Source organism: Camelina sativa, chromosome 13 (assembly GCF_030686135.1).
Source record: "Camelina sativa cultivar CO46 ecotype springtype chromosome 13, ASM3068613v1".
Lineage (NCBI taxonomy): Eukaryota > Viridiplantae > Streptophyta > Magnoliopsida > Brassicales > Brassicaceae > Camelina > Camelina sativa.
Window position 1 is genome coordinate 4,528,894 of NC_141892.1, and position 14,035 is coordinate 4,542,928.

Sequence of the window (14,035 nt, forward strand, 5' to 3'; positions counted from 1 at the left end):
CAAAGAGATCAAAGTCTATGATGGTTTCTTACACGAGCTTTTCTTTGTACCTAAGCGTGAGGATGTCAGTCGTGATATCATCGACTGGATGATGAAGCGGCTTGATAATGTTAACGGATCAGCCCCTGGCCTCTAGTAGAAGATCAAATGCGACATATCAGAGTTCTTCTTCTTCTTCTCTAGGTGGTAGTTGTGATACAAATGGTGTGATTATAAAATCAGAAGCCAAAGTGTAGGAGATACATATATAATGAATTTAATCTATTAATTGTTTGATTTTTGAAATTTACCGTATCATATATGAAGATAAATTTGTGAATGCGTACTTCATAAGTATATACATTATCATTGTTGATACTTTAACTGATACTCTATAGAAGAAACAAAAATCTCTCTGTGACAAAAAAAAGTTTATCCACAAAAATCCTACTGAAGTTATCCGAAATAAATGTTTGGTTTTGTTATCAGGCATTTCAGTTCCGTAACGTATTTCTTATCAGTACAAAATAGTACCCATTAAAATTGAAAAAGAAAAGTAAAAATAATTCATTGCTTAAATCACCAATTATAAGAAAATAATCGATTTTTATTCTCTACATTTCCCAATACTTAAGTTATTTCTTTTTATTTTATTTTGTAGAGTAAAACATATTCATTTAAAGTTTTAAACAAATATTAATAAAATGACTACTATTGAAAGATTTCTTATTATCGTTAGTTCCTATTGTGAATGAAATTTTTAGTTTTGTTGGGCAAATTAAATCTTATACAGTGAATCATGTTTATTTTTTTCAATTTTTGTTGACAAACTTCGTTTTATGTTGTAATTAATATTTTAACATTAGTAGACATATTTATTAACTATAGCGTGGAGCAAATTTTAGTTTAAGAATAGAAAAAAAACTTTATGTCATCTCCTGTGCCCATTGAAGTTTGTGATTTTCTGTCTAGTTCATGAATCATGATGAATCAAACATAGATGCTATTTATCAAAAGAAAAAGAATATAGATGTTGACGTATTTAAAATGTATTAAGAAAAATTGTAGTTTTGAATATGGACAACATTTTTTTTTAAAAAAATTACAATATTTGCTAAAAAAAACGTAAGAAAACAAAAATTCAGCTTTTCATTCCTATGCCATTTTTTAAATAAATTTGGAGATCAGTAATGTAATGTATAAATGAAAAGTATAATAAAATTGTAACAGTTTCGAAAATTAATGTGAATTGAAAAATGAGTAAATGACAGTGGAAAAAGGAAAAAAACTGATTTATTTAGTTAAAAGGAAGAAAAAAATGATTCCCAATCCCATGGTAGAATTAAAAGTTCTCTTTTCAGTGTACGCAATAACTAAAACAGGAAAAATTGCTTATGCTTTCTTGTCAAGTCATCATTGGCCTTAATAACTTGAAAAAGATACGATTCCATGAGCTCAAAACACCCCACATAAAAATGAAAGGAAAGAGATAAGGAAGGATAAAACTAAAATAGAAGTGCCCAGTGTAAATTTGGTCTCCAACCAGCTGCATCTTATGCTACGCAGTCGTGCTAAGACGTTAACTTATTGGTGCCGGTAGCAACTCGAATTCATTTTTTGTTTTAAGTTGACAATAATAAACACCATAGTCAAATAACAAAAACATATAAAACCTAATGTAGCAAACAAACGAAACTTTCAAAGTTATAATTTTTTTAACTAGTTATATATTTTTACATAAATAATTTTTTTTTGGGACAAATTTTAAATAATAAGATAACAAAATGACTCAAATATTCTTATATATAACATGCTTAAACAAATACAAGAGTGTTCTGCTAAAAACGATTAACATAGTGTTAAACAATTATGATTGCATTTTAATTAAAAAAAAATTCTAAAGTAGTAGAATTCTACTAAAAAACAAGTACAACTAAAACGATAAAAAAACAAAAAGAAGAATACATAAAGAGAGCAGGCTTACTTTTATGATGAAGATGAACGATGATGGTTTGTCTATTTATCCAGTTTGTTTTTTTTGTTTAACTTAAATGAAATTTGATTAAAATCAACCGTCTATACGAGAACTAAAAAGGAAGAAACGTAAATGAGGATACTTTTGTTAGACCTTACCGAAAAGACTAAAGTTAGTAAATAAGGGTTTGTTGAAAAAACTAAAAACGATTAACATAGTGTTAAACAATTGTATTTTAAAACAAAATTTTAAAGTAGTAGAATTCTACTAAAAACAAGTACAACTAAAACGATAAAAAAACAAAAGGAAGAATACATAAGAGAGCAGGCTTACTTTTATGATGAAGATGAACGATGATGGTTCGTCTATTTATTCAGTTTATTTTTTTGTTTAACTTAAATAAAACTTGATTGAAATCAACCGTCTATACAAGAGCTAAAAAAGTTGGAAACGTAAATGAGGATACTTTTGTTAGACCTTACCAAAAAAAACTAAAGTTAGTAAATAAGGGTTTGTTGAACGTAACATATCTATGATTAAAAATAGTGCTTTGATATTTTTCCAAAACATGATGCCGTAGGCGGAAGTTTATTTTTTCAAAGCACGAGGCACGGCCCTTTCTACTAAAATACTAATCAAGACCATAAACAAATACAATATAGATACATTTACAATAATTAAATTCCTTAGAACATTTTATATATAGTTTATTTATTCAGTTTTATCTTTTTAATATAACTTGGAATCCTATTGAAATTGAGCGAGCCTTCGCCATTTACGTACATACATGAACTCAATAAATAAACCAAGATCTAATCTATTTTGAGATATAATATTGAATCATATATATCTTCTAAACGATTTAAAAAAATGGCAATTTTCAGTAATTTGAAGAATAGTATATGTATTGAATCAAATATATCTTGAAAATTATATATATATATATATATATATATATATATTTATAATGTCAAGGTTTAACAATTAAGGGAGAATAAAAGTAGACTATATATCTATCATAATATTTTAATATGAAGTAAAATTATTTTGAACACTATCAAAAGAAAAAGGGAAGCTCACTAGCTCAATAAAAGTTAGATTAAACCCAATGGGGCCAATGCCATTTAAATACAAGCACGCAAGGGTTTGGTGTTCTTGAAGTAAATCCTTTTATATCTTCCCTCAGTCTTACCGAAAAGGAAAACGAACCAAATAAAGTTAATGCTACAATGGCCAAATGAGAGACTCTTGCAGATAGAGAGAGATTCGTGTGTGAGAGAATATAGTTTTGTGATTATTTTTCTTTTTTTCTTTTTTTCTTTTTAAAAAAGAGATACCGGTTTATATTAATCGAAGGAGCCATAATACATTGAGCATCGCTCTGGAGTTTATAAGACCAAAAGAGAACGAGATACAACAAAAAGATAGATAGGAGCTACGAACTGTGGAAATTGGTGAACCATAGTGTGAGGTAGGATGGTGTTGTCGGGCTTGAGGGCAAGTTTTTTCCGTCGAGTGCTGTGATCTTTCTTCGGAGCTGCAAGTGAATCTCTCTTTTGAGTTGGTTCTCTAATCGTACGGGTGTTGCTTCTTGTATAGAGATCAACAAAAGATGCTTCGATTTATCCTCGCATGTCTTCTCTTTTTCTCTTTTCGTCTTCCCTCTTCTTCAGCTCGACCACCCCGGGCATGAGGTAATAAAATTCGAACCTATATTTAAAACATCATTGAAACAAACTAAACAAAAAGTAATAGTAAACATGATTGAAACACTCTCTAGGTGTGTTATTTTATTTCTAAGAGGAGAAAAAAAGAACGACTTTGTCGATATAAATTAGAATCCAAAAGATACTGGGCCGGGCTTTGACAAATTTACATGTTAAATGAAAAAAGAAGTAGCAAATTTGTGAATTTTATTTTATAGCCAATTGAATATAATTATATTATATTTTATAGTCAACATGATAGCCAATTAATTTTAGTTTATCAAATTAACATTATAGCCAATTGAATATAATTATATTTTATTTTAATATCATGTTGACTATAATGTTAATTTGATAAACATTCAATTTGCAGGCAATATGTTCTTATTTTTTCGATCAACTGGAATTAATATTAGAAAAGGTTGTTACTTTTTACAGAATAAACCAACTCAGGCCCAAGAGAAATAGGAATAACATCTCCTACCTCTTTTTGATCTGATATTACACTAAGCCCATAACAAAAGCCTAAGCCTATAGAAAAAAATATGCTCTACGATTAAGCCATATTTCTCAAAAACCTAGGTTCAAACAGGCAATAGTGAATATAACAACATATGATTGCAGTCTACCTTCGTCAGGCAATATGTTCTTATTACATTAATATCTTTGCCTACACCCATTATTTATTATATTCAAATATATCATGTTAACAAAATATATATATATATATATATATAACCTTTTTATATATTCTTAACTATTTAAAACAAGAAATGTTATATTCACTATTCATTTTGATTTTTAAGACTTTCTCCAATATACTCACCATAAATCTATTTCTAGTAAACGCATCTAATTAGTTTACGTACTAGCCAATAATCATTACAAGAACATTTTCCATCTTTAAAATGATGAACGATTCCCTCAACACAATCTCTCTACCAGAGACCATCAACATTTATTTCATCGTGTTATGACCATCTCCGCATACCCTTTGATTAGTTCTTGAACACCCAAACCCGGTCTAGATTTCTCCGTGCTTATAAGCCCAAATGTAACTGCGGTTTTCTCACCCAATCATCCTCTTAACTTTCTCTACGTAGAACTTATAAACATTCCTTCTCTGCCCCATCATCCTCTTTCCTTTTATCTTTCCAACTGAAACCTCTTTTAACCAAGTTTCTCTATTTCATCTCCCTCCTCATCTACCTAGACTCTTCTTCCCAGTTCCATGTATATAAGCTGTAGGCTCATTCGGATCAAGTTCTAAGATCTTCCTCGCAGCCATCTTACCAAGTTCTGTGCGTGTTACTGTGAACTCTGCAAGCTCCAAGAAACGTACCTTATACTAAAAGATTGGATTGGAGGACAGTGAGAAAGTGAAATCATTTGTTTGGAAACGACCTTGTGTACCTAGATTTCAGTATTGCCGTCCAAGGCATAACACTAGGATCCTGCAGTTTTCTATCAAATACCTTTCTGCAAATCATCTAGCGAAACATCCAGAAAGCATTTTGCATACATAATAATCAACTAAACTACACTCAACATCATCCGCGAGTCCCTGATCTAGTGGCCCAAGAATGCAATTGCTTTCCCAGAGACAAGTTCTCCAACAGAGAGCTTATCTGATTGAAATCCCCAAAATCTTGTTTGCTTTTTTACGAAAACCCCATTTGCATATACATAATCATCAACGTCCAAGTAACACCATTTTAGTTCAGACATTTTATCAAACACTTTATACGCATTTCTCAAGATTATTCACAATTAAAAGTCTTCACCCCTAAGATTACTCTTCCTACTTCAAAAAATTCCGAATTTGTAACACGCTCGAATCACCGCCGTGTCACATATAATCGTTTGGCACCAAAATCTCAACTCAACAGAAAGCTTAATCACATTTTTAAGAAAAAAATTCACAGCAGATTTTGAATACAACAAACTGATTAGTGAGCTGTACGATAAACGAGTCAGTGAATAGAAAGTGACAGAATCGGTCCCATCACGAGTCATGCGATCAAGAGCTAAAATCTTTCCACGAAGATCGCCGGCATTGACTTGACGTTGATCCCATTTTAAACCGACGGTCGTCGATATGAAACCGGAAGAAGTAACTTAACTAATGTGTAAGTTGTGGTGATAAAAAAAAAAAAAAAACAAAACCGGAGTCGACCGAACCAAACGAAACATACATGAAAACCTCTTTTTTTTTTTTGACGATCATACATGAAAACCTCTATAAATTAATATTGGTGAAATTTTATGATCTTTTGTTATCTATCTATCGATTTACTAAAATTTCACTGGTAGACTCCGGTTAATGACTTGTATTAACTTCTTAGACTTAACTTGCGGTTAATGACTTATATTACCAATTTCATTGGTAGACTCCAGTTACTGACTTAGATTGTTAATGTCTTTCTTCTATCTTTGTGGTTCTAATTCCTAGTTTCTTATATTATAATTATACAAAAAAATGCGATACTTTTGCAAAAAGTTAAATGTAACAGTACAATCCTTAAGTAAGTATTCTTATTAATAATTACTCTCGATATTATGGTTGAATGTAGTATGCGATCGTATCTTCTACGAATAGCACGCCAGAAATATATGGTACAAAAGCGATAGTCAACGTTTGGGCCCCGGCGATAGAAGAAGGAGCCAAAGAGATATCTGTAGCGCAGATTTGGATTGCCTCGGGCGATTATAAGAGTGATGATCTTAACACCATTGAAATAGGTTGGCAGGTAATAAGTTCAAATATTACATCTGAATTTTGTTTGTTATTGACTTCCTAAATTTTAGTTATATATATATTACAAACGACTAAAGCAATAATTTGTTTTCATTATTTAAATATGCAGGTTCTGCCGACGGTGTATAGGGACAACAGGCCTAGGTTATTCGTCTTTTGGACGGTACGTTTGATTCTTTAAAATTCATATATTCTACTCTTTTTTTTGTTTCTTTAATTACTTAACAAAACATAAATTATAAATATTATTCATAATAGAATTTCTATACATTTCTTGTTTATAATATGAATTTCGTATGTAATTACTTCAGAGCTGGAAATACTATTACTATCCCCTTTTTAATATTAAAAAGAGAAGTACACAATATAGTTTTTGTAGATTTTATATTTTTAATAAATAGTTACAAATAGGTTATAGATAAGTTATAGATTAATTCATATATTAATCGTTATATCTAAATATTGGGTGCAACCTTAATTAGGAATATTCCAAATTGATAATTGATATATTTAATAGTAACAAATAAAATCATGGATATACCAAACTGTATTTTCGGAAGATTTTAGTCCTATATCAAGTTGTTTCCAAAGATCTTTAAATACAATATTACAAATTTATTTTTCACAAATTTTATTGATAAACCACAACGTTCAATAAAAATTAGGACCCGTACTAGAGCATCGATTGAAATTTTTTTATTTATATTATAATTTCAAGACTTACATACTCTAGCACAGATTAAATTTTTATATACTCTAGCACGGAAGCTGCTGGACACACTCTACCACGGGTTAATAATTTTATATACTCTAGCACGGATTAAAATTAACAATATAAGATTTACATAATAGATTTACATTCCATGAGTGATATTTACCATACAAATTATTTGCATGAGTTGCATCCAAATAATATTATAAACAATTACATATATAATATTTTTAAAATAATGAAATATATTTCAACCCCTTAAAAAGATTACTTACAACAGTACTACAACTTCAAATAAATAAAAGATTAAACGGACCACTACTACTAATCTACTAGAAGTCTATAACTGAATAGTGGAGTACTCTTTATAAATCCACTCAACTTTTTTTTGTTTATCATCATTTATCGTTATAAGAAAAGAAAACGGGATTAAATATATATTGTTAAGAAAATAAGAATCTACCTAACAATTTTACTGGTTTGTTGGAAAAAAAATTCTTGACGAAGGGGTCTAAAATTTTTATGTTCACCAGGGTCTAACAAAAATCTTGAGACGGGACTGTCTACTATAACATGATTTTGAATTAGTTCTGCTAAATAGCAATGACGTGTTTTTGTTGTCATTGTTTTACAGGGTAATGCATACAAAACTGGGTGCTACAACGTCTGCTGCCCAGGTTTCATCCAAACGAGTGGCGATATAGTAATCGGAGGCCCCATTTCTCCTGTTTCTTCACTAGGAGGTAGCCAGTCTGAAATTACAGTCAACGTGTGGAAGGTTAGTTTCTAGATTTTAGTTAAAATATATATTTATTTTTAATAATAAAAATTGTATTTATTTCCTTTAATAAAAATATTTATGAAAATATTATTAGAATTAGAAAAATGTTAATTAACGAAATGTGTAAACGTAATTAGTTATTTGAAATGGTATGTGAAAAGCTTATAACTTCAACTATTTTTATATGTAGTATAGATTTTATGTATATTTACATTTTTCTTATGATTATGTATATAACTATAGATTTTTAATTGACTAACAAATAAAATACAGGATCGGAAATCAGGATGGTGGCTCAGTTTGGGGTTCAACAACATAGTAGGATATTGGCCATCAGAGATCTTCACAACACTGGCTGATCACGCAAACTACGCACAATGGGGAGGCGAAATTCTGAACACGCAGCGTTTAGGGCGACATACGACAACTCAAATGGGTTCGGGGCACTTCCCTGATGAAGGATTTAGGAGAAGCAGTTATTTCCGCAACTTAGAAGTCGTTGACAACAACAACCAACTTCAGTCAATCCCAATCTAGAAGTTGCTAAAAATAGCACCCAATCCAGAATGTTACGACGTGAGGGATCTCTACACAGAAGATTGGAAGACCCATTTCTTCTACGGGGGCCAGGGTTTACTCATTCAGAAGCGGCTCCCTTGGCAGTTGGCTCACATTTTCTTTTTTTCGTTGTAGCTTTCTTTTTTACTATTTAGTATTTTTTTCTATAAATCTTTGTTGTAAGAGAATATTTATAATAAATACATGGTGTTAAATTTAATTTTAACCTTAGTAATTTTCAATTAAGAAAATCCTATTTGTTAAATAATTACTAAGAATGAAAATAATCTAGTTAAAAACAATTTTTTTTTGTTTGTCAAAAGCATAATTCATTAATACGCTTAACTGGTATTCAGTACAACAATGGAGAGAGAGAGCTTTGCAATCGCATCAGCTTCTCTATTAAACTCTCTAGGAACAAAAGAAAACCTAACAAGCTCAAAGCTAGACGATAGGTAGTGGATATCGTGGAGAATCCCAAGGAGTTCCTTCTGAGGATTCTCCAAATTTATTGCATCGATGACTAACTTAGAGTCAGAGGCAATTGAGAGTTTTGTGAAACCAAGTGTAGAAGCATCCGCTAGAGCCTGATGGATTTCGATCGCTTCAGCTACCAGCAGGGATTTGGTTTGATGAACGAGGTTAGAGCCCTTTACTTTGATTCCCTCATGCTCGTTGCTAAAGACCCAACCTACACCCGCAAATCTGAGATCCTTGCTCCAAGTTGCATTTGTGTTACCTGCAGTGACATCGGGTTCCAAAGGGGGTTTTCGATACACGCTCTTTGATCTTACGGTTTCTTGGGATCTTGAATCAAATTCCATTCTCGAACAGCTTTTGTGGCCTGGGTTAGGGTTTCCATCAGCGTTGTAGGTCGATCTTGGAAGATCAGGTTATTCCAAGCATTTTGGATGCCCCATATAATCCATGGGAGGTGCAGTTCAAATCCAATCCCACACGGTAGTAGGCAGATTTGGGATTTAGCTTTCTCGATGAGGTCCAGAGCAGACGTCACTTCAGATTGTTTCCCAGAAGATGAGAATGGAGCCAAGTCCTAGATCCTTGATCTAAAGGTACAATGAAGGAAGAGGTAATCCGTCGATTCCACCTTTTGAGATAAAGGACATTTTACTTCTGCATTAATGCCTCTGGTCTTGAGGTATTAATTCCCCTATAGGTAATGAAACCATCACAACTTTCCATAGAATTTTTTTGTCTTTGCAGATGTTTTCAAATTTTGTATCTCTGATGACCAATTGAAGTTTCAGAATGCAGGTGGAAGAGTGGATGGTTTTGGAAGATCTTGAAGTCCTTCAAGGTACGCTGATTTGGCTGAGTATATTCCTAATTTTGAAGGTAACCACGCATAATCATCTTCAGCACCATAATTTTGATTGGTCCGAGGTTGCTACTTCGAAGCAACGTTTGGAGGATGATATGGAGTCTGATTTGGCTGAAATTTGGTGTGGTGCTATAGGCTTCATATCCAACGGTGGATTTATGCGATGAATGATTAGTTTTTGATTAGAGATAAATATGGATGTTTTCTATGGATGTGTTAGGGTGTCGAGCAAGACCAAGGTGGTGTCGGTCGACACAAGCATGTTGTTATGTGTTTGGGTCATAGAATCACGACATGAGTTAGGTTTGGATGAGGATTGATCGTCGGAAGTGATGTTGTGGTCGTCGATGTCGTGTGACACTAGGAGAGTGTCGTTCAACACCATGTATGTTGGTTTGCAATTGGCGTGATGGGTGACGATCAACTCCAGATAGAGGTGCCAATCGCACTGGAGGAGTTGATAGTGAAACAAAGTATTCGTGGGGAAGTGTTTTCTGTGGCTGGACGAAATTAAATATTCCAGCCCACCTCTCTTGTTACTTATTCTCTTGGAGTGATTGGTTGTGCGACTCAGTAACTAGATGAGGTGGGGTTTGTTGTATTGGTGGGAGTTTTTGTATAAAGCGATTTATACGTCGGTTGTCTCGTCGAAATTATGGGGTTTCGGTGAGATCGTTTCCCATGGATCCTGTGTGAGGATTGGAAATCCGGGTGCGGTCGTTTCAGTTTAATACCAAAGCGTTACGGTTCTAGGACACGTTCTCGAATTAAAATAAACTTGTCTAGTTCGTTTAGACGCGATAAGTGCTACGAAAAAACAAGAAGTTGTTGTTGAGATATTTGATCTTGAAATGTTCAAGTAGAAAAACAATTGGTTGTTCAGAGGTTGTGATCTGAGAAGCTAAGTTAGGAACTTATTTCTTTGGGTGGCTTTGAGTGTCAGGGGATAGCAACTCAGGAATGGAGTATCACTTGACACCACAAGTGGTTGGCTCGTCCCATTTGTTCTCTAATTGTGGTGTGGTTTAGCGTGGTTTGGAGGAACCCTAAGTCTCTCATATAAAAGGAGAACGTCCTTTTCATGTTAGGGGTTCCCTTTCGAGCCGTCTCATGCCCTAGGAGAAGAGAAGAGAGCTTAGGGCTCTTTGAAGAGAAGATAAAGGGGATGGATTGGGGATGGAGGTGAAAAGGGAGGAGTTCTCGGCGTGAGGGAGAAGAGGAGATCGAGCAGTATTCTTGAAGGGGAGCTTCTCTCGTCGTTCATCAAGGATGCTAGAGGAAAAGATCTTGTGCTTGGGCATAAGAGGAGGATAAAGAAGATTTATCTTCTTCATGGGTGTGTGGAAGGATGTGATTATTTGGTGGTAGACAGGGAGAGATAAGGAGGCTATCTCATGGTTGTTATCCAGGTAATATGTGTTGGTTTTCGTATTTAATCGATTAGGGAATCGAGAGTTGTTAGGGATTAGGGTTTTGTGGTGGAAAGGAGCTTGAAGGGAGGTTCTGGTCGTGGTTTCTGAGTTGATGTCGTTCGACACTATGGTGGTGTCGGTCGACATCAACAACTACGTACAGACAGTGCAGACTAGTCTGATATGGCTACTTTAGGGCAACGTTTGGAGGATGATACAGAGTCCAATTTGTCTGAAATTTGGTGGGGAGCTTCGTAGTGCTATAGGCATCATATCCAACGATGGATTTGTAGAATAAACGACTAGTTGTGAATTAACTGGAGATTAACATGGACGTGTTGTGGCAATGTTGGGGTGTTGAGCAACATCAAGGTGGTGTCGGTCGACACCAGCATGTTGTTGTGTGTTTAGGTCATAGGAAAAACGGCTGGAGTTAGTTTTGACATAATTTTTTCTAGAGATAGTCTAATATCCACAATTCTTCTTTGGTTGTTTAGGTATTTTTCTCTACTCCAGTTTTCAGGTCCACCAGTTTTTTCAATAAAATCGATGATTTCATTGAAGTCGCCTGTAAAAAACCATAGTTCTATCCTATCACTGCTGATAACTATAAGCTGAGTCGAAATATCTTTTGTATTTGATTTTTTTGGTTCGCCATAGACAAAAATAGTAAAAAAAACAACTCAGAAAAGCAAAAGTGGGACTTCCATTGAGTGACAGTGACAAACACTTGTACTTTAAATCTTGCCTGAAAAAAATGCAGATGGTTTAAAAATAAGGTTGCATTCTCTCTCATATGATCTTCCCCTTAAATGACTTTAAACTTTGAGAGACAAATGAAAGTTGATGAGTTGCTTTTTTTTTTGGTTAATTTTTAGTTACCTTTTTTATTAATAAGAAAACAATCAATTTGAGTAATAGTAAGAAAACACTCAATTTTTATGGTCAATCGCAACAACATTTTCCAGAGCTTACATTTGGAACACAGTGTCCAGTACGATATCTACTCATTACACAGTCAATGTGGCATTTATAATCTTCATAGGATCCTGTAGCACACTTAGCAATACAATTCCCTGGTCCTACAAATACAATCCACAACAAAAATATTTTTTTTAACACTACCATTGGTAGCTCTACACACTTTTTAAATATAGATTTGAAACATGTGAACGTTACTTAGTAGAAAGGTGTTCATTGTGTAATTATGTTTTAATAAAGCAATAACATATAGTAAAATAATAACTTTTATTTCGATGAATTTATTGTATACATAACAATTGAAAACAAAAAAACATTAATTTTAATAAAAACATAATTCATAGCTTAAATCACTAGTTATAAGAAAATAATTGATTTTTATTCTTTAGTGCAACAACATTTTCCAGATTTTTTATTTGGAACACAATGTCCAGTACGATAATTTTTCATTGCACAATCAACGTGACATTCATAATCTTCATAATATCCTATAGTACACTTATCAAAACAATTCGGTGGTCCTACACATACAACCCACAAAATAATTACTTCTTTAACCTATGTTTAGCATATGTAAAATTTTAAAACGTGTATATATATATATATATGTATGTGTGTGTGGTTGATCTCAATTCTATATTTTGAAAAAAAAATCTTAAAATTATCAATATTAGTACGAAATTGTCAATATTACGACGTCAATATTAGTACAACAAAAAAGGTGATAGAGGCCCATCCTAGTAATATGCTTAACTGGTAATCGAGGCCCATCCTAGTAAATCCTAGGGTTGATGCTGGTGGGTGATGAGAGCAAGAGTCGCCGCCGTTCTAGAGGATCAGAGTGGCGTGCGGCGATGATGCACCTTGTTGGACTATCCGCCAGTTTATGAGCTCGCCGTGTGCCGTCGGTATTCCCACTAGAAAAGATACATCTGATGGTCCAAGAGAAGCTCTTGCCATCAACGAAATCCAGTGTAAAGGAAACAATGGTGGTGCTGATGCTAGTCTAGATCTAGAGCCAAATGATGTAGTGATGAAGTCTTGCTCAGATTTATGAGATAAGGAGCAGTTGGACTGTTTACGAGCGGGTATGCATCCGAGATTTGGTTCATACCGGAGCTTTTAGAGTAACGATTAACTCTTCCGTCGGTAAAATAACCCTTAGAAAAGAAGACTCCTTGGGGAGTTTCGCTTGGTTTTTTGGGGGGAGAGAAATTAGAAGTAGAATAAGAGAACAGAGCAAAGCTTAGGTAGATAACAAAAACTCAAAAAGGTTAAAAAGGTTTTTTACCTCCCGACGCCAGCGAACAGAGGTCTCACCGATGCCGGAAGGCATGGTTGTTGAGAGAGTCTCGATTCCCGTGCCTGGGAGATTTTTACATTGTAGCTTAGTTTATGTTTTTTCACTTAAAAACATATTTTGAAGCTCATCATTCATCAACCTCTACTTCGTAAACCCTTCTTCCTCTGTTTTTTCTTGATTTTGTTGTGTTTTCCTCGGAAGAGAGAGAGAGACATGGGAAGTACTCCTGCTGAGTTACCCTGTGAGGATGTCGCCGATAATAGATCCGACGTCGGCGATGGTATCTCTGACGTCTATGGTGAGGATTCCGCCACCTTGGATCAGCTCTTCACTCCTTGGGTCACCTCTGTTACTAGGTGAGTCAATGCTCCTTCCGATGGCAGTTATCCCTCAACAAATTCGGGAAAAGAAACTGCCAACATATAACTGCCGCAGATTACAACCGCCAAAAACTAACAAAAAACCACTTATTTTTGTCGAAAACACTCTACATAGAGAAAATGATTTGAGAAACAGAGCGACGGTTAA

At 33.8% G+C, this 14,035-nt stretch overlaps 1 protein-coding gene and 1 pseudogene across 1 annotated transcript; one reads left to right on the top strand and one right to left on the bottom strand.

Moving 5' to 3' along the window:
• The first annotated feature begins 3,501 nt into the window (after positions 1-3,501).
• On the top strand, positions 3,502-8,695 carry LOC104737949 (protein neprosin-like; annotated as a pseudogene).
• Positions 8,696-8,810: 115 nt separating this feature from the next.
• On the bottom strand, positions 8,811-9,293 carry LOC147929205 (uncharacterized). Its single transcript, XM_087482404.1, has one exon. It carries the CDS (start codon positions 9,291-9,293, stop codon positions 8,811-8,813), a length of 483 nt encoding a protein of 160 aa, XP_087338530.1.
• Positions 9,294-14,035: the final 4,742 nt, after the last annotated feature.